The sequence below is a fragment of the Oryctolagus cuniculus genome, chromosome 6, assembly GCF_051225735.1.
Source record: "Oryctolagus cuniculus isolate XC-2025 breed Fujian yellow rabbit chromosome 6, ASM5122573v1, whole genome shotgun sequence".
Lineage (NCBI taxonomy): Eukaryota > Metazoa > Chordata > Mammalia > Lagomorpha > Leporidae > Oryctolagus > Oryctolagus cuniculus.
This window is the reverse complement of record NC_142872.1, coordinates 37,826,251-37,848,224: the sequence shown is the minus strand read 5'-3', so window position 1 is coordinate 37,848,224 and position 21,974 is coordinate 37,826,251. Positions and strand designations below refer to the sequence as shown.

General features: G+C 41.5%; 1 protein-coding gene across 25 annotated transcripts in view; it reads right to left on the bottom strand.

The window, feature by feature from the left end:
• The window catches only part of ABLIM3 (actin binding LIM protein family member 3), a 123,027-nt gene that overhangs the window by 62,344 nt on the left and 38,709 nt on the right, over positions 1-21,974 (bottom strand). For all 25 annotated transcript variants that reach the window (XM_070076295.2, XM_089336046.1, XM_089336051.1 and 22 more), the window contains 3 exons: positions 19,777-19,914; positions 2,077-2,260; positions 97-209 (listed from right to left, as the gene is read on the bottom strand). In XM_070076295.2, the coding sequence (XP_069932396.1) occupies positions 97-209; positions 2,077-2,260; positions 19,777-19,914 (435 nt within the window). The remainder of the gene's footprint in view (positions 1-96; positions 210-2,076; positions 2,261-19,776; positions 19,915-21,974) is intronic.

Genomic DNA, 21,974 nt, shown 5'->3' with positions numbered 1-21,974 from the left:
CTCTTGCTTCTCTTCAAGTCTAACAGGGCCAAGGGAGATGGAGCCAGGGAGGGGGCAGTGCCTTTGGACAAGTGATGCCTTGTGGGGAGGACTCACGGCTTGGTCCGCGGATCTTGATGGGTTTACTGCTGGTCATGGACTGGGAGCACGTCTGGCACACACATTCTTTACCGCTGAAGGTCACCTTGTCTCCAATCGGGAAAGGTTTCCTGTAAGGGGGATGGGGGACAAAGTAAACACCTCTTCTTCAAGGGTCCCTTTGCTATTCGTGACCCGACAGTATGTGTGCCCAGAGGACGTTGGTAACGTATACAGCTGCCTTCCCAGAGCACCAGGCCAAACCAAGTGCTGTTTACAGTGGTAGTAAGACAAACCCACTCTGTGAAGGGCCAGGAGGCCAGGACTGGAGGCCTTGCTGGGCTGTTTACACGATTTCGACACTGGGCAGATCATGATGTTTATCTGAGCTTACGTGTCTCAGCTGTAAGAGGAGAGGGTTCTAACTCCGCGTGGAGCTGTCCCCTCTTCCTGCAAGGGCTTTTTCCATCTCAGTTTGACCTATTCCCATGTGTCAAGAGCACATTCAATTACCAAGCTTACCAAAAGTTATTCCTTTTTATTATTTAGTCATTTCTCAAAAATCCTAATTCCCAACAGGAAGTTTATATCCATAAAGAATTCTTTCTCTTCACTGTTTTTGTTCTTTTTCCACAGCCCAAGGAGCTCAAGCTTGTACAGGCTCTGCCTTCTCCCTTCTAAATTACAAACCGAACGCATGGTCCCCAGCACAGCGGATGCCATTGTTTGGCTGTTCTAGTTCTTGCAGTTTGGGCTGCCTATTACATGGATTCTGAAACAACCCCAGTGCCTCCACTACCCTTGTAGCAAGACGGGCAATGGACAAGGCAGGAGTCAGGGGAGCCAAGTTGTTCTCACATCCCAGCCACTGCCCTGAGGTCAAAAGGCATGGAGCTGCCTCCTTGTGGTGTCAGCTCATCATGATGGGGCTTAATACAAACCTTACCGTGTAGCATACAGACCCTCTGTGCTAACTTCTTGTGGACTTGGGAAGCCAGGACCCTGGCCTCAGGTTTTATGAGGTGAGCAAATGAATGAATTCCTTGGGGTGATTATATTTTCTCACACACTCTGTCATTAGTCTCAACCAGAAACTCTTGTCCATTAGTTATTCTAACTAGTAACTAGCTAGTGGTTATTTTCTGGGGGAAGGGGGAGAAGTACTTAATTTATAAATCCCATTTCCAATGAAAAAATGTATATTGTACATATATGCGAATTTTGATTTTTCGTATGATGTAATCTGAGCAGCCCATTAAATTTTAATGTATTTGTGGGCAGGACTGAGGTTTTTCTTCATTTTTTCATCTCCTTAATGTGGTACTTGGCAAACAGCAGGTCCTTAAAGTACATTTGCTAAATTAACAAGCGATTGAGGCGCTATGTGTGGGGAAGAGGGCAGGGATGAGTTCTTTGTCACTGGAGATGTCCTGAGCAGGGCGAGATGATTACTGTGATAGTTACTCCAGTCACTGAGTTAAGGCCTCTACATGTATCACCTCATTGGTCTTCAGGAAAACCCAAAGAGGTTGGAATGGATTTGAATCCCATTTTACTGATGGAGAAACAGGCTCATAGAAACAGGGTTACCCTGCCAGCATGAGACATTGCCAGGATGTTGGAAGGAGACTAAAAACAGGCATCCCTATTCCACCTGTGAAAGAAGTTCAAGAGCCTGGGCCAAACCTGTCTATTCCAAAATAATTCCTAGACACCAGAGAAAGGGGAGGTGCCTTTGGAGATCTTCTGTTGGGAAATGGGAGGCTGAGTGTGGCTCAGAGCCTCACCCTGACTCTATCACAGGACAGGTTGTGTTTTATATGAGATACTGGACAAAAACGATTCAGTTGCTAATAGGCTGGTCAACACTGGCCTGTCAGATCCTTCTGCCCCTGAGATTCTGGAAGCACACGTCCTGTAAGCCCCAGAATTCCAGCAAAGACAGTGTCTTCCCCTTCCCAGGCACAGGGTCTTGGCCCCTGCTGGCCACCTGCTCACCTGCATAAGCTGCACACGAAGCACTTGGGGTGGTAGGTGCGGCCCAGGGCAGAGATGACCTCCCCTGTGATGAAGTCCCGGCAGCTGTCACAGCGGGTGCCATAAAGTTGCTGGTAGTCCTGCGTGCAGATGTACTCCTGGTTCTTGAAGAAGAAGCCCGACTGGGCCAGGCCACAGCCACATACTGAGGAACAAGGAAGCAAACAAAAGGCAGGTTGAGCCCTGGGAGGGTCTGCAGCAAGGTCCTTGTTGGGGGAAAGGCTGGTGTCTGGTTTGTTGTGATGGAAAGAAGAGTGGCACATCAGACCTTGTAGGCCTCTGGGGCCAGTGTTTCTTAAAGTGTGGGCTGTAGAACACTTACACCTGTATCATACATGAGCCTCTTAAGATGTGAATGCTTGTGCATGAATCAGACTCTCTGAGCCCCCCGTGCCTAGGTTTCTGCATTTAACACACCACCCAGCTGGCTGAAACACCCTAAGAATCATTGGTGTTGTACAATCCTCTCAAGACAAAAATCAAAAGTTTAAGGCCATGTGGCTCATGCCATGCCATACAGCTGGTAGTATCATGAATCTGAAAAAAGATCCATTTCATGGAAAATGTCCTGGGTCCTTCCTCTGTGCATGACTTTGTACCAGGTGAGGAGCAGTGTGGGGACCATGTGCTCTCAATACAAAGCTGGATACTACCTGGGATGGCAGTAGGAGGGATGCTTTGAAGTTTGTGATCTGTGCTTACTGTATCTATACAAGGTGGTTCTGTTCCCAGGAATGAGTGAGAAAACACTGTTCCTGAATGGCAGAGCTAACCATGTAGGCAGAGGGAAGACCATACAGAAAAAACCCATCTGTTATGAGTGATGGGCCACAGAGCAGGTGCAGACAGCAAGTGCTGTGAGTGGGAAGGAAGAAGGAAGCCCTGTCAGAGGGCTGGAATTATGGGAGGCTTCTTGGAGGAGGTGTTATTTGAGTTGAATCTTGAAGGAACAGAATGAGCCAATGTACAAAGGCAGGATATTGCAAGTGATTACAGTCTAAGAAGTTTAGGTTTTCAGGGATACTGAACAGTTTATTCCCTCTGGTGTTAAAAATTTTTTGAAAATTATTTTGAGGGTCTGGCGCTATGGAGTAGTAGGTTAAGCCTCCACCTGCAGTGCTGGCATCACATATGGGTGCTAGTTTGTGTCCCACCTGCTTCTCTTCAGACCCAGGTCTCTGTATTGGCCTGGAAAAGCAGTGGAAGATGGACCAAGTGCTTGGGTACCTGCTCCCACATAGGGGACCAGAGGAGGCTCCTGGCTCCTGGCTTTGGATCTGCCCAGCTTCAGCAGTTGCAGCTATTTGGGTAGTGAACTAGCAGATGGAAGACCTTTCTGTCTTTCCCTCTCTCTGTAACTCTACTTCTCAAATAAATAAATTAAACTTTAAAAAATTATTTTGAAACATCTCAGACATACAGAGTAGGGAGATTACAATGATTATCACACTGCAAAAATGATCACCTGCATCAGTGTTTTTTGAATGAGGATGCAACATGATTTTAGAGGAGTATTTCATCATGTCTCTTGGGGCCTTGTGGGTAAGATGATGAAATAAATACAAGACAAGTAATAGATGAACAGGTGGCTTTACATAAATTTGGGAAACTGAATTATGTGGGCTCTTCCCCCCCTGAAGGTTTTAGAAACAGGAAATAAGGTTTTCCTGTAAGGACTTGAGTTGTGAAGTCAACACATAATGGGCACAGCAGGAAGGGAAGTGTTGCTTTTATGGAAATGAATGGCTCCAAGGGCTACCAGAACTGCCATAACTTGCTGAGCACAATGGGCCAGCTAAAGTGAGGAGGGGTCAGCCATGAGAAGGGCCGGTCAGCAATAGAAGGGAGACAACTGCAAGTCCATTCAGATCCTGTGACCAACTCACCAGGTTCTGAGTGTTCACTGACCAAGACTAAAAGGCTCACTGTCCACTTTGATGACCTTTGAGAGAGAAACAGCTAGCCAGGCCAACATGAACCACTGTAATGGAGAGTTACAGCTCTTGCTCACATTAATAAATGGGTCTGCACTCTGGTTTTATATATTGGCTTCCTAAGAACTTAATACTAGTCAGCCTTCTTATATAAATGTGTGTGTATGTGTGTTCCCTTGTGTGTGTGTGTATTCCCTTGTGTGTGTGTTCCTTTGTATTGTGTGTGTGTCTTCTCATGTGTGTGTGTGTATACACACATAATACAAGGGAATATTTGCTATACAAAAAAATGAAATTTTATCATTTGCAGTAAAATGTTTAGAACTGGAGGACTTCATGTTGAGTGAAAAAAGCCCTAAGAAAGACAAATACCACATGTTCTTTTTTATATGTGGGAGCTAAAATTAAAAAAAAAATCTCCAAATGTCTGTGTGTATCAATTTTGCTGCAAATATAGTGTTTTGTCAAAGTTTGTTTCAATATTTACCAAGCAAATTGATAGGAATTAAATACTACTATACTTTTAATGACTTTGTATTTTAAAAATTTATTTTATATGAGTGAATTTGAACATCTTTTCATTTGAATATAGTTTATAGCCCCTGCATTTTTTAAAAAAATATTTATTTATTTACTTGAGAAGCAAGTCATAGACAGAGGGAGAGACAGAGAGAGAGGTCTTCTGTCCACTGGTTCATTCCCCAACTGGCCACAATGGCTAGAGCTGGTCTGATCTGAAGCCAGGAGCCAGGAGCTTCTTCCGGGTCTCCCATGTACAGGAGCCCAGGCACTTGCGCCATCCTTCACTGTCTTCCCAGGCCATCAGCAGGGAGCTGGATCTGAAGTAGAGCAGCAGGGATTTGACCCGGCACCCACATGGGATGCTGGCACCGCAGGAAGATGCTTAACCTACTATGCCACAGCGCTGATCCCAACCCTTGCATATTTTTACTTTTTTATTTGTTGAACTCTTATTTGATAGAGCCATTAAGCCTTTGACTATAATACATATTAAGAATATGTTATCTCAAAAAATAAAAAAATACTAAGCTGAAAATAAAAGAGTGATTAATGTTGGGCAAACTGACAAGATAGTTTCCAAGCCTGTAAGTCTGAGGAGACAGCCTGGAGCCAGGTGACATCATCCCTAGTAAATATTACCTTATCTTTAATAGGAAAGTTATTCTGTAAAAGCACCCTTGTTAAAAATAGGAGGGACTTCCAGGTGAATACCAGAAATATTTTCCAAGCATTTGCTCACCTCTGCAGGCCAGAGAAAAGCTTAAAGGAAGAGGCTGAGTAGGGAGGTGATCAGAGGCCACCTCAGAGGCCCCAGCAGAACCCTGGGCAATGGGCTCCGGTCTCATCACTGCCACTAAATCTCTGGATGACAGTGAGCTTGGCCCCCCTCTGTCTGAGGCCTCTGTTCACTTATGTACAAAAAGAGGCCAAGGTTTTCTTTTGGCATTGACATCCCGTGAATCCATAAGAAGATCTTCCTTCAGGGCTTACCCTGTGTCTCAACATTTTAAACCAAGTGTGAGGTCTTGCCTTGGGCCTTGGAGCCACCCCTGTGGAGAGGCAGGATATAGGGTGGAGACCTTGGGGTTCATCTTCCACCAGAATTGTGAAAATTCATTACATCAAACAAGTCCTGGTTGTCAGAGTGGGCAAAACCAAAGTACAGGCTGTTCTCAGGTATGCAGGTGGTGGATCAATTGACTTCATAGCTGTGGAATTAGTTAGGTCATGGCCTACGACCTTATTGGAAACAACTCCTGTTTTTTCCCTTCTTTTCTCTCCTTTGTTTGCCCTGCCAACTCCACCCCCAGAGCCACCTCTCCCAGTGGAGAAAGCCAGGCCATAAGAAAACCTGGAACAATCAGTCCTGAATTTCTCCCAAGGAACTGAAAGAGGAAGCTTTGGTGGAAAGGATGTAAAGATTGATAAGAATCTCAGGGGTTCCTGGAAATACAGTGGGGAACACGAGGTTGGAACCAGCAAAACATATCAAGATTGCAGATGGAGCAAGGCCAGGTATTCAAGTAACAGGAAAGGCTGCCGAGAAGGCTTGCAGTATGCAACTGATGTGGAATTAATACTCCCCAGGGGGCTGACTCTGTGGTGTAGCGGGTAAAGCTGCCACCTGCAGTGCTGGCATCCTGTATGGGTGCCGGTTCAAGACCCAGCTGCTCCACTTCCGATCCAGCTCTCTGCTATGGCCTGAGAAAGCAGTAGAAGATGGATCAAGTCCTTGGGTCCCTGCACCTGCATAGGAAGACCCGGAGGAAACTCCTGGCTCCTGGCTTTGGATCAGTGCAGCTCTGGCCATTACAGCCAATTGGGAAGTGAAGCAGCAGATGGAAGACTCTCTCTCTCTCTCTCTCTCTCTCTCTCTGTGTGTGTGTGTGTGTGTGTGTGTTTAACTCTTTCAAATAAATAATCTTAAAAACAAACAAACAAACATCAATTTGCTTTAAAATAATTCACCCCAGGCAGTAATTATTTCTGTGAATCAAAAAAGTAAAGACTATTAATTACTTTTAAAAAGCAGATTGTACAGTTTGACAGTGGGGCAGGTTGAAATGCTCTGAGTCCATTCAGAAGGAAAGCATGCTGTACACATAATGCCTACAAGGGAGCCTTATGCACAGCCCCTGTGTGTATCCCTGGAAAAATGTACTTTCTTGGGTCACTCAAATTCTGTCCCTGGTTCCATTCTACCACTCAGGTGCTGTGGGACTTTGAAAAAGTTACCTTACCTCTCTGCAGTCCATTTTTTTAAAAAAGAAATCATTTATTTAATGAATACACATTTTATAGGTATAGCTTTAGGAATATTGTGGTTCTTCCCCCCATACCCGCCCTCCCACCTCCACTCCCGTCCCACTTCCTACTCCCTCTCCCATCCCATTCTTCATTAAGATTCATTTTTAATTAACTTTATGTACAGAAGACCAACTCTATACTAAGTAAAGATTTCCACAATTTGCACCCACACAGACACACAAAGTATAAAGTACTGTTTCAAAACAAGTTTTACAGTTAATCCTCATAGTACAGCTCATTAAGGACAGATGTCCTACATGGGGAGTAACTTCACAGTGACTCCTGTTGTTGTTTTAACAATTGACACTCTTATTTATGATGTCTGTGATCACCCAAGGCTCTTGACATGAGCTGCCAAGGTTATGGAAGCCTTTTGAGTCCACAGACTCCATCAGTATTTAGACAGGGCCATAAGCAAAGTGGAAGTTCTCTCCTCCTTTCAGAGAAAAGTACATCCTTCTTTGATGGTCCCTTCTTTCCACTGGGATCTCACTCACAGAGATCTTTCATGTAGATAATTTTTTGCCACAGTGTCTTGGCCTTCGTGCCTGAAATGCTCTCCTGGGCTTTTTAGCCAGATCTGAGTGCCTTAAGGGCTGATTCTGAGGTCAGAGTCTACAGTTCATTTGTAAACCAAGGAGGCTAGGGAGTAGTAACTGAGGATGTATCCTACACCTGAGAAATGAGGATTCTTTAATATCATCCTGGTAATTTTGAACTTTTCAAAGGAGATTGGATTTTATGAATTATTTTTTTTTGACAGGCAGAGTGGACAGAGAGAGAGAGACAGAAACAGAGAGAAAGGTCTTCCTTTTCTGTTGGTTTACCCCCAAATGGCTGCTGTAGCCGGTGTGCTGTGGCTGGTGCACCGCGCTGATCTGAAGCCAGGAGCCAGGTACTTCCTCCTGGTCTCCCATGGGGTGCAGGGCCCAAGCACCTGGGCCATCCTCCACTGCACTCCCGGACCACAGCAGAGAGCTGGCCTGGAAGAGGGGCAACCGGGACAGAATCCAGCGCCCCGAACGGGACTAGAACCCAGTGTGCCGGCACCACAGGCGGAGGATTAGCCTATTGAGCCGCGGCGCCAGCCAGATTTTATGAAATTTTAAAACCAATGAGGTCAATTATATCACCCAAGCATGATCTAATTCATTGTTGAAAACATCTTAATTGTGAAATCCATTATGCACACATGGAATGTATAATGTGCATCAGTACAGTTTAAAGAATGATAATAAGCACTCCCATGTTCGTGAAACAGAACATCAACAAGCACCCTGGAAGCCTGTTGTGGCTCCCTACGAGCACTACTTCCCACTGTTCTTAATTATGTGTTTCTTAACCCCTTTGCTTTCTTTTTTTTTAAATATTTTTAAAAAAGATTTATTTGTTTACTTGAAAGGCAGAGTTACAGACAGAGAGAGGGAGAGACAGAAAGAGGGAGAGAGGTCTTCCATCTGCTGGTTCATTCCCCTAAGGTCACAATGGCTGGAGCTGGGCCAATCCAAAGCCAGGAGCCAGGAACTTCTTCCAGGTCTCCCACGTGGGTGCAGGGGCCCAAGCACTTTGGCCATCTTCTGCTGCTTTCCTAGACCATCAGTAGGGAACTGGATCGGAAATAGAGCAGCCAGGACTTGAAGCAGCACCCATATGGGATGCTGGCACTGCAGGCGGACACTTAACCTACTATGCAGAGTGCTGGTGCCAGCCCCTTTGCATCCTTAAAAATAGTTTTACCACTTATGAGGTATCCATAATGCTACACTGTTTAATTTGCCCTATTTGGAACTTTACATTGATGATGGCATTCTGCATTTCTTCTATGCTTGCTTCATTCTCACAGTACAGTGATTTTGAGATTCAGCCACGTTTACACATCCAAGTGCAGTTCACTCATTTTCACTGTGGCTGTATTCTGTTGACTCAATCCATCACCGTTGATTTTTTCTACCTTTTTTTTTTTTTAATTTGACAAAGTTATAGACAGTGAGAGACAGAGAGAAAGGTCTTCCTTCCGTTGGTTCACTCCCCTAATGGCCGTTACAGCCGGCGCTACACCGATCCGAAGCCAGGAGCCAGGTGCTTCCTCCCTGTCTCCCAAGAGGGTGCAGGGACCCAAGCACTTGGGCCATCTTCTGCTGCCCTCCCGGGCCACAGTAGAGAGCTGGACTGGAAGAGGAACAACTAGGATTAGTATCCGGCGCCCCAACTGGGACTAGAACCTGGGGTGCCGGCGACGCAGGCGGAGGATTAGCCAAGTGAGCCATGGCGCTGGCCCTCTTCTACCCTCCTATGGTTGAGCTGCTATGAACATGTAGCAGTTCCCAGTGAACTGTATTATAACTAGTAGCTGGTAACATCTGACTTCCTTATCAACCTGGTGGATGTGAAATGATATCTTACTGTGATTTTAAACTTCATTTCCCTGATTACTAATGAAACAGGATCATCTCAAATATTTATGGCCATTTGTGTTTTCTCTATTGGGAATGCTTGCGGATGCCTCTTGTTCCTTTTCATTTAGAATTGTACAAGTTCTTTATCCATTTTGGGAATTAATCTTTTTAGCAGTTATTTGCTATTCAAACATTGTCTGAAATTTGGGGCTTATCTTTTCACTTCCCTTTTTTTTTTGTTTTTAAACTGAAGTTCACAGTTTTTATGTTGAATTCATCAGTTTTTTTCTTTCTGATTTGTATTTTCAATGCCATGTTTAAGAAATTCTTCTCTATGTGAAATTCTAAAAAGTGATCCCCAAACATTGTATTGTGTTGTCTTATCACACCTAAGCCACTAATCCACTTGGAACTGACATCAGTGAATGATACACAGTGGGATCCAGTTTTCTCCCACATGGGCAATTAATCATGTCAATGCCAGTTAACAAGCAGCCTAATCTTTCTCTATTGATGTGCAAAAAACATGTCTCCATACATGTGAATATTTATTTTTTGGCTGCATACTCAGTTCCTTTGATCTATTTATTTGTCCTTAATCCAAGATAACACTGTTTTAATAGTTTATACAGCAATAGTATCTGGTAGGAAAGGCCCCCTGCTTTGTTACTATTTTAAGATTTATTATTTATTTCTATTTGAATGGCAGAGTTACAGAGATGAAGGGGATGTATATATATATGGAGAGAGAGAGAGAGAGAGAGAGAGCGCGTGCTTTTGTTTGTTGTTTCACTTCCCAAAGGCTGCAACACCCAGGGCTGGGCCAGGCCACAGCCAGGAGCCAGGAGCTTCATCCAGTTCTCCCACATGGGTCCAGGGGCCCCAAGCACTTGAACTATCCTCTGCTGCTTTCCCAGGCACATTAGCAGGGAGCTGGATCAGAACTGTAGCAACCAGGATGTGAACCAGCACCCTATGGGATGCCAGATGGTGGCACCTCTGCTGCGCCGTGGTGCCGGCTCCTGCTGCTCTTCTTTAGGAATCCTCTGATTACTCATGGCCCTTTGAGACAAATACAGTTTATACAATTTTGATTTCTTCATTTCTGTGGAAACCTTATAGAATATATTAAAATTTCTTTGAATCTATAGTTCAAGTAGAATAGAATTTTTGGGGGATTATATATATATTTTTAAACGATTGTTTTAAAAAATTTATTTGTGAGGTAGAGTTACAGAGAGAGGGAGAGAGACTAGAGAAAGAAGTCTTCCATCTGCTGGTTCATTCCCCAAATGGCTGCAACTGCCAGAGCTGGACCAATGCAAGCCAGGAGCTAGGAGCTTCTTCCGTGTCTCTCATGCAGATGCTGGAGCCCAAGCACTTGGGTCATCTTCCACTGCTTTCCCAAGCAGAGAGCTGGATTGGAAGAGGAGCAGCCGGGACTAGAACCGGCACCCATATGGGATGCAGGAGCTGCAGATGGAGGATTAACCTATTGTGCCACAGTGTCAGCCCTGAGACTATATTTCTATCAAAGAGCTTCATATTTTTTGTTTGTTTGTTTGTTTGTTTTTTGGACAGGCAGAGTGGACAGTGAGAGAGAGAGACAGAGAGAAAGGTCTTCCTTTTCCGTTGGTTCACCCGCCAATGGCCGCTATAGCCGGCGCGCTGTGGCCGGCGCACCGCGCTGATCCAAAGCCAGGAGCCCGGTGCTTCTCCTGATCTCCCATGAGGGTGCAGGGCCCAAGGACCTGGGTCATCCTCCACTGCCCTCCCAGGCCACAGCAGAGAGCTGGCCTGGAAGAGGAGCAACCAGGACATAATCCGGCGCCCCGACCGGGACTAGAACCCAAGGTGCCAGCGCTGCAGGCAGAGGATTAGCCTAGGGAGCCGCGATGCCGGCCCATACAGTTTTCATTTATTTAGGTATCCTTTTATTTGTTTCTTATATTATAAATTTAAAATTTTAATGACTTTATCATAAGGGCTTATACATTTTTTTGAGATTTATTCTCTAAAAATTTTTTATTGTTAATGTAGATCTTGATTGTTGATAGTGTACAGAAATGAAATTTCTTTTCTGTATTTATTCTGTACCTGGTAACCTTGATAAACTCTCTTATTGATTTTCTTCATTTCAAAATGTGTCTCTAAAATTCTAGGACTCTTTAGAAAAACTGTCCACGACAACTTAAAGCATTAAAAGTTGGCATTGTTTAGTCAGAGTGTTCAAATAGCCCCAGTAATCTCATCCTTTCTTCTATTTAGTGATTGGCTGTTAGGATCAGCATCTATCAAGGTCCACACGTTGCATTGGTTGGTATGCCTCTTAAGCATCTCTTAATCTCTAGGTTCCTCCCTTATTTTTCTCCCTTGCAATATATTTATTGAAGAAACTGAGTCATTTGTCCTCTATGTACCCCTATGATGTCAGTTAGCTTGTTCCCCTCTTGTAAAATTGGTGGCTATATCTAGAGACTTTAACTGAGGTTGAGGTCTTCTTTCTTAGCAGTAATACCACACTGATACTGTTGTGTGTGTGTCTGTGATTTAGGGGCAGTGGTAGTGGTAGAAACAACTATGAATGATCATTAAGTTAAAAGTTTGTAAAATTAAGATATTCTAATTATTTAATATCTCATCTATTAGGTAGACTGTTTCCTAAAATAGAAACTTTTCCTCATCAATCCGTTGCTTACATTTAGGTACGGTTTGTACAGGAGACAAGTGTTATATTTTTAAAGAATCAACTTTTTGGCTTTTTAATCCTGTTTATTGTGTTTTTCTTTCATCAATGTTTTATTTCTTATATTTTTCTTGGACTCACTTCGCACAACATCTTTTCTATTGTAATTATTTAAAGCTACAAATTTTTCTCAGAGTACTACTTAAAGTACATTTCATAATGCACATTTCTGATATATAGCGTTTTTGTTATCTTTCACTTCTAAGGATTTTATAATTTTCATTAACATTTTGCAAACCATTCCATGTTTCATCTCGGTTCTTCCATCTGGAGACCACTTCCCTTCTGCCTACAGAGCATACTTTAAATTACATTTAATGAGGGTCTGTTGTTGGTAAACTCAGCTTTTTCTTTTCTTTTTTTTTAAAACATTTTTGCCCTGCTTTTGTTCTTTTTAAAATAGTTTTAATGAGATACAATTCACATGTTATGTAATTCAACAATTTAGTATGTATAATTCAGCCATTTTTAGTATACTCACAGAGTTGTGCAACCATTACCACTATCTAATTCCAGAACATTTTCATTATCTGCATAACAAACCACAAGCCCATTAGAAGGCACTTCTCATCCTCCTTCAAACCTGCAATCTCCCAACTCTGCATAACCACTAATTTACTTTCTGTCTCTTTTTGCTTATTCTGAGCATTTCTTATATTTGCAGTTGTACAACATAACCTTTTGTGATGGCTTCTCTCATATATTTTCAAGTTTCATTCATATTGGAGAATGTATGAGTACTAGCATTTCATTCATTCTTATTGCTGAATAAGATTCCACTGTATGGACATTTCATGATGGGTATTTGAGAGTACTTTCCACTTTTTGACTATTATGAATGAGTTGCTTTGAATATTCAAGTATAAATTTTTGTATGAGCATATTTTCATTTCTTGAGTGCATATCTAGAATAAAACTTGAAATTCTTGGGTCATAAGTTAAGTCTGTGTTCAACCTTTTGAGGAACTGTTTTCCAAAGTATAGTTGCATGATTTTACATTCCCATCAGCAATGTATCAAGGTTTCAATGTCTCCACAGCTTTGCGAACACTTTTATTATCTGTATTTTTGATTATAGCCATCTTAGTGGATGTGAAGTGGTATTTCGTTGTGATTATGTTTACATTTCATGGATGGCTAATGTTACTGAGCATTTTTCATGTGCCCATTTTGAAATTGGGTTATTTGCCTTTATTGTTAAATTGTAAGAATTCTTCACATAGCTTGGAAACAAGTATTTTATCAATGTATGCTTTGCAAATATTTTCTTTCATTTTGTGGGTTGTCCTTTCAAATTCTTACTGGTGTATTTATTTATTTATTTTTTGACAGGCAGAGTGGACAGTGAGAGAGAGAAACAGAGAGAAAGGTCTTCCTTTGCCGTTGGTTCACCCTCCAATGGCCGCCACGGCTGGCGCGCTGCGGCCGGTGCACCGCGCTGATCCGATGGCAGGAGCCAGGGACTTATCCTGGTCTCCCATGGGGTGCAGGGCCCAAGCACTTGGGCCATCCTCCACTGCACTCCCTGGCCACAGCAGAGAGCTGGCCTGGAAGAGGGGCAACCGGGACAGAATGCGGCACCCCGACCGGGACTAGAACCCTGTGTGCTGGCGCCGCAAGGCGGAGGATTAGCCTAGTGAGCCACGGTGCCGGCCACTGGTGTATTTTTAAACACAAAACTGCTCAGGTTTTATGTCTCATTTATTTACTTTTCCTTTGTTACTTTTATGCTTCTTGTGTCACATCCAAGGAGGCTTTGCCCAACTCAAGGTCTCAAATATTTATTCTTATGTTGTCTCCTAGGAGTTTTACAGTTTTAGCTCCTACATTTAAGCCTGATCCATTTTGAGTTAATTTTTATGTATGTGAAGAAATGGTCCAATTTTATCTCTTTGCATATGGATATTCACTTTTACCAGCATCATTGGTTGAAAAGATTATACCTTCCTTGTTGAATTATGTTGGTACTTTTATTGAAAATCAACTGACCTTAAATGTAAGGGTTTATTTCTGCACTCTTGATTCTACTGTAGTGATTTCGATGTCTATTATTGTGCTAGTACTATATTGTATTATTTATTGTAGCCTTGTAGCAAGTTTTGAAACTTTGGTCCTTTGACTTTGCTCTTCTTTTTCAAGTCTGATTGATTCTAGATCTAGATCCCTTGCAATTTCACATGAATTTTAGGGGCAGGCTATAATTTCTGCAAAGAAATCAGCTGGGATTTTGATAGGGATTTCATTTGCTATGGACTGAACTATGTTACCCCCAAATTTGTATGTGGAAAACCTAACCTCTAATGTGATGGCATTTGGAGATGTGGCCTTTCTGAAATAATTGTTAGATGAGATCATGAGGGGGTGACCCTCATGATGGCTTTAGTACACTTTTAAGAAGAGACACCAGACAGCTATCTCTTTGTGTCTCTGCCATGTGAAGACACAGCAAGACGGTGGCCATCTAAAGGCCAAAAAGAGTTTTCAGCAGAGTCTGACTATGTTGGCACCGTGATCTTGGTTTCCCAGTTTAAACCACATACTCTATATTATTTTGTTATGGCAACTCAAGCTAAGATAGCATTAACTCTGTAGATCAATCTGAAAAGTGTTGCTGTCTTAATATTATCAAGTCTTATGATCAAGGAACATGGGATGACTTTCCATTTATTTAAGTTTTCTTTAAATATTTTTCAGTTTTCATAGTACAGGTTTTGAACTTCTATTAAATGTATTCCTAGGTATTTAATTTTTGTTCTATTGTAAAAGGAATTGTTTTCTCAATTTATTTTCAGATTGTTAATTGTTAGTGGATAGGAATATAATTGACTTAGTTGTAATGATTTTGTATCTTTTTATGATTTTAACTTTGAAACCTTGATGAACTTGTTTATTAGTTATAATAGTTTCTTTGGTGTATTACTTAATGATTGTTATATATAAGATCATGCTGTGAGCAAAGACAGATAGTTTTACTTCTTTCTTTTCAATTTGGATGCCATTTATTTCAATTTCTTGCCTAATAAACCTAGTATGAACTTGTAGTACAATGTTTAACAGAAGTGGTGACAATAGCCATCTTTACCTTGTTGTTGATCTTATAGGGAAACATTAAGTCTTTCATGATTAAGCATAAATGTTACCTGTGGATTTGTTTTTGTTTTAGAAAGATAGTTTTGGTAAACACATAATCCTACCTTGATAGTTATTTCTTTGAGTACATTAAAGATATTATCACACTGTATTCTGGCTTCCTTGTTGCTATTAAAAAGGAAGTTAGTTTATCATTCTTAGGCAGATGATCTGTTTTTCTCTCTGGCTCCTTGGTTTTTTTTTTTTTTTTTTTTTTTTTTTTTTTTTAAGATTTATTTGTTTATTTGAAAGTCAGAGTTACACACACAGAGAGAGAGAGAGATAGAGGAAGGTCTTCCATCCGCTGATTCACTCCCCAATTGGCCACAATGGCTGGAGCTGCGCTGATCCGAAGCCAAGAGCCAGGAGCTTCTTCCAGGTCTCCCACATGGGTGCAAGGGCCCAAGGACTCGGGCTATCTTCTACTGCTTTCCCAGGCCATAGCCAAGAGCTGGATTGGAAGTGGAGCAGCCTGGACTTGAGCCAGCGCCCATTTGTGATGCTGAAACTGCCGGCGGCGGCTTTACCCACTATGCTGCAGTGCCAGCCCCCTCTCTGACTACTTGTAAGATTGTCTCTGGGGTGGTCATTTGGTCTGGCAGTTAAGACACCAGTTGGGATGCCTGCATCCTGAATCACAGTACATAGGTTTGAGACTTGGCTGTGCTCTTGAATCCAGCTTCCAGCTAATGCAGACCCTGAGAGGCAGCATTGATTGCTCAAGTAGTTGAGTCCCTGCCACCCATGTCAGAGATCAGGACTGAGTTGCTGACTTCTGGCTTAAGCCTGACCCAACTCCAGTTGTTGTTAGCAGTTGAGGAGTGAACCAGCAGATGGGAGTTCCATCTGTCTGTCTGCCTCTCAAATGAAAAATTTGAAAACTATTGTCTCTTTGTCTTTGATGATCTGAGGTTTCACTCTGATATATGTGGGTGTGTTTCTTTTGTATTTTCCTGCAGGTATTTATTAGATTAGTTAGATTCAAGGATATGTGTCTTTCAATAGCTCCAGAAAATTCACAGCTGTTATCTCTTCAAATATTGTCCTTTCATTAATGTTTCCTATTACGTATCCTCAGAACTCTGGTTATATGTATGCCAAACCTTCTCACTATATTCTCTGTGTGTCAGTTTCTTTTTTTACTACTTTCTTATATTCTGGGCCACATCTGTATAACTTTCTTAGTTAAATCTTCCAGTTTATTAATTCTCTTTTTAACAACATCATCTGCTATTTAATTCATACCTTGAGTTTTAAATTACAAATATTATATGTAATTTTCTATAAGATTTGTTTCTTTTTCAAATCTTTTTTGTTACTCTGTATAATGTGCTGTTTGTTTCTTGTTCATATTTTCTAGCTCCCCTTGCTTGTGTAAATGCATTGATATTATTATTACATCATAAAAAAATCCCAATATACAAAGTCTTTGATATTCTGATTCTGCCCTCCATTGATTCTATCCCTTATGATTTTTGTGTTTTGACTGTAAAATACTCATTTCCTTAACAATATAATCTGTGGGAATTCTTTGAGGTCTGAATTAAAGTTGAGTTCCTACAAAGAGAATTATTGCTTCTGTCATTTGCCAAGTATGGGGCTACTTTCTTTTTAACTCTCTGATTTTTTTTTTATTTACACCAAATATGTAACATGAACATAATACATTAATCCATGAAAGATGGATTGTAGACAGACATTTCCATACCAGTTTTATTCCCTGTACCCAGTGTCAATTTTGGGACAAGCAGGTTTCCTTCAACAAAAGCAGTTTATTTCTAATCCACCTTATAGTAAGTATAAGACTTTTTCAGGGGGAAATCTCAGCTTTATATGGATGTTTAGATTCCCCCCTTTGCCAGCCTCTAGGCTTTGTCTCTTGTTCTCTATGATTCATTTAGATATCAAGGTAAAAGTTCAAGGTCTCCAAGGTTGAGCATGAGCTGTTGGGATGAAATTTGGCATTGGTAGTCATAGCAGGATTTCTGCTTTTGACTTCTGCAGATTCCTTCCTTTCATGTCAGCACAGTAGTACATGATAAAAGAGTTATAAAAGAAATTTTAGAATCTTTTTAAGACTTTTTTTTTTTTTTTAAAGAGAAAGCTATTTATGGTAACTAAAATCCATACTGGTTACTGTTAGAAAGAAAAATCCTGTCATTTGTTTTACCTCTAGGCAAGCTAACATAGAAAATATACAGAAAGATAATGGTGTTCCACCCCTCCCCACAACAGATCTCCACTGAAAGAGATTTTTACAACCTCCTCATGGTAGATTGTCAGAATGGCTAAATTATTACCTTCTCTGCACTCACATTCTTGAAATGTAATGCTGCAGATTCTTCCTCAAAAGTTTATTTCTCCATGCCCTTGAATCTGATTGGCCATTTGACTTGATTTGGCCAACAGCAGGGTATTCACAAGTGTGACACAAGCTGAGGCTTGAAAAGGTCTTGGTTATTGGTGCTTGTTCTTTTTCTACACTTGGACCTCTGAGGTCACCTTATGAAGGAGCACAAGCCAGCATACTGGTAGGCGAGCAGCCATGTGTAGGCACCCAGGCCAAGTATTAAGTTCTGGCACAAGCAACAGGTAACTGATTCACTTTCTCAAGAATGCACAGTAAATGCAAAGTCACATCCTAAATCTCATACAACTTTATTGTCTTTGTCCTTTGTTCCATCCCAATTTCTGAGGATATAAAGTCATTTACCAAAATATTCTTTTTTTTAAAAAAAAAAAGATTTATTTTATTTATGGAGGGAGGGGGAGAGATCTTCCATCCTCTGGTTCACTCCCCAAATGGCTATAAGGGCCAGGGCTGGACTAGGCTGAAGCCAGGAGCCTGGAGCTTCTTCTAGGTCTCCCATGTGGATGCAGGGGCTCAAGCACTCTCTCTGTCCTCTGCTGCTTTCCCAGGTGCATTTGCAGGGAGCTGGATCAGAAGTGGAGCAGCCAGGACTCAAACTGGTGCCCTATGGGATGCCAGTGCTGCAGGCAGCGGCTTAACCTACTATGCCACAGTGCCAGCCCCCCAAGATATTCTTGTGTTTAACTTCTTGTATTCAACTTGTGTTAATCGGGTTTACTAATTCTCAGTACAAACTTGAAATCATATCAAATAAAATACATCCAATACATGCTTTTAGGGGGAATAGGAGCATGTAGTTTATTTGGTCAATGAAGAGTCCAGTTAGGTCATGAAGAAAGAAGTTCAAGGTTTTTCTCAACAGCAGGGGGAGTCAATCTCAGATAAGTAAGACTGAAGCAGTTATTGATACAAAAAAATCTGGGGGTTTTAATTGACTTACACTCAGTACAAATCAGTGGTGTTAAGTGGCTTCTCAGGAAGTCAATTTAATATTAAGAGAAATGTACAAGGATACTTCAAAAAGTTCATGGAAAATGGAATTAAATGGTAAATTTATTTTGATGCATTTTTGGAAATCCATTCATCATTTTTTCATAATATGCATTTTCATAAAGATTCCTAATATGTCTGGATTTGAAGATATTTTGCAATGAAATACATTTATCTCTTAATTCCATTTTCCACAAACTTTTTGAAGTATCTTCATAATCCTTGCTGCATTAGTCAGGCCTTCAGAACTGTGGTCATTTCTGACATTATCCTTTAAGGGTGATGGTGACAAAGTAGAATGGATCAAAGAGGAAGACTCCAGTATGATGTCAGATAATGCCCAATTCAAGGACTTGCCATTGTTTGACATGGGGAAGAACTGGCTACAGGTACCTGAAGGGCAGTCATAGGCAAAAGCAGGAAAAACAAACACCAGGTATTCTTCAAACTTTATGAGGACAAATCTAGAACCAATGGATGAGAGTTAGAGGTCAAATGTTGGGGTCAAACGTTTTCTAAGCCCATAGGCAATGCAGGCTCAGAATGGCTGCTGCCATGGAGCCTGGAAGAAGAGATCAAGAAGTGGAAGTGGAGAGGCTTTTGTTGGTACAATCTGGAAAGAAGTGTTGCCTCTACAGCCAAAGGGCTCTCTGCACACTCTCAGATGAGTCTCCCTTCCTCCCTGGTGCTACCATCCTTCTTTAGGAACTCTTAGGTTGGTTGTGTCTAGTATACTATCAGTTAGCCATGAGTAAGCTGCAACGATTGGAGAGATAATATCCAATTGCTCTCCAATTAGAAACCTTACAGAAAGCAAGGTATATCTTCTCCTTTGTTAAACTTAACCTTGAACATTGTCACACTGTCATAGAAAAGGTGCTTATCTCAGAGTCAGGCTGAATTTTCACCAAGGTAGTTTATGCTTTCATTCACTCTCAGTGGATTTATAGGTGCAAGCCAGGAGCCTTTTCAGATATGTAAGGTAAACTTGCAGGACTGCCTTTTTCCTCTAGACAGCACCTATTCCTCAAGTTAGCAGCCTCCCTCTCTCACTGACACCCCAACACTTCTCTCACTGTAACCGCCCTCTTTACTCCACACTTCTTACAGGAGAATTCTTGTAAGAAGAAGCTCAAGGAAAGTCTCTTTGAGACTTTATACCCGCCTTGATTTCCTGTGTTTGGTCTTTCTGCCCCTGTGGCATGTTATGGTGGTGACAGCATTACCAGGGATCTGCGATGGTAGCTGGGCAATTGGGTCTCCTACCTTGACAGGTGAAACATCGGATGTGGAAGTGGTTGTTGTGGACGCGAACCACTTCCCCTTTGCAGGTATCTCCACATCGGTAGCATTGGATGACATTGGAGCTGCCCCGCGGGTTGTAAGGATTCTGCTGATAAGGAACTGCAGGAGGAAAAATGAGAATGCTAACCAGGGGGCTCCACTTCTGTAAAAAAAAAAGTCTGCTAAAAGATATTATCATTTTCTTAACTGTAGGAAAAAACAGAAAAGGTAGAAATGATTAGCAAAGTACCTTCAATTTATTATCAGATTGGGTTTGCCAAACTGAGGCAGCATTAAGTGAATGGCTTTCAGATGTAAATCCATAAACCTCCTCCAGCAGGGAAATATTTGAGTGAGCATAGCCTTTTCTTGCCATAACAGAGGCCAGATTCCCAAATGAAGAAAAACAAAAGAGGAAGGAGAGTGCTGTCATGTGCCATGTAATGATACATCTGTCAATGATGGACTACATGTATGATGGTGGTCCCATAAGATTAGAACAGAGCTGAAAAATTCCATTCTCCTAGTGGTGGCACAGCCATTATAACATCCTAGTGCAATCCATTACTCACGAGTTTGTTGTGACACTGATGTAAGCAAACCTACTATTGGTTGCTAGTCATATAAAATATAGCAAACAGTTATGTACAGCATATAATACTTGATAAGAAGAGACTATGCTTATGGTTTATGTATTTACTATACTATAATTTTATTGTTATTTTAGAAAGTAATCCCTCATACATCTCATGTATTTCATGTCTCTTGATCATGATGTTGGGTGATTGACCTATAATCTAGGTTTGTGTAAGCATACTCTATAATGTTCACACAATAGGAAACGGATCTAACAATACATTTCCCAAAATGTATTCCAATTGTTAAGTGACATGTGATGGTATTTCAAAGTAAATGTTCTGCAAATACCATTTCTTGGGTCATCTTTGGATCCAAATTAGGCAACAAACTTGTCAAAAGGAACTTGGGTCTTGGAATTGACTTATGGTCCTCAAAGAAATAGATGATTCCTGTGTCCACCTGGCCTTTGCACTAAGCAATTTACAACCTGTCTCTCGGCCTTGGAATCCACATCTTGAAGGTGACGGTGGTTGGTGAATGACAGCAAGACTTTCTACAAAGGAGGCGTGAAGCGGGGTATACTCTGGCTGGCAAAAAGTGGTTGAAAGGACTCATCTAAAGCTGCCTTTGAGCAGCACTTTCCAGAGTACTGAGAAAACATCTGATGTGTATAATCAGGAAGAGGGGCTGTTGGAAATTATGAAGGCAGTGAAGTCCCTTGGAGCTCAAGTGCCACAGTCAGCATTTGATGGTGCTTAAGAGCTCCACTAGTCTGTTAAGTCTGTTATTACCCTCTAGCTAACACCTTCTCATGACTGCTTTCCTAGATTTCCTTTGCCTAAGATATACGTGGCTTGACCATCCAAAAGTCTAGTCATCTGGCATTTAATTTTTTAACTTTTATTTAGCAAATATAGATTTCCAAAGTACAGCTTATGGATTACAATGGCTTCCCCCCCCCATAACTTCCCTCCCACCTGCAACCCTCCCAACTCCTGCTCCCTCTCCCATTCCATTCACATCAAGATTCATTTTCAATTATCTTTATATACAGAAGATCAATTTAGTATATATTAAGTAAAGATTTCAACAGTTTGCACCCACACAGAACATAAAGTGTAAAATACTGTTTGAGTACTAGTTATAGCATTAATTCACATTGAGCAACACATTAAGGACAGAGATCCTACATGAGGAGTAAGTGCACAGTGACTCCTGTTGTTGACTTAACAAATTGACACTCTTGTTTATGGCGTCAGTAATCATCCTAGGCTCTTGTCATGAGTTGCCAAGGCTATGGAAGCCTTTTGAGTTCACCAACTTCGATCTTATTAGACAAGGTCATAGTCAAAGTGGAGGTTCACTCCTCCCTTCAGAGAAAGGTACCTCCTTTCTTTGATGGGTCATTTGGCATTTAATAACAGTAAGCATTTGCTTAGATCACAAAATCTCAGGGTTGAAAGGGATATTAACTGTCCGCTCCAATCACATAATGTATAAGCTGTTGAGATAACTTTATGCAGTGAGGAAATAGATATCTCTTGTAGGCAGTCTCTAGTGTTCACTCACAGTTGAACTCCCTCAAAGTTGAAGCTGGAGTC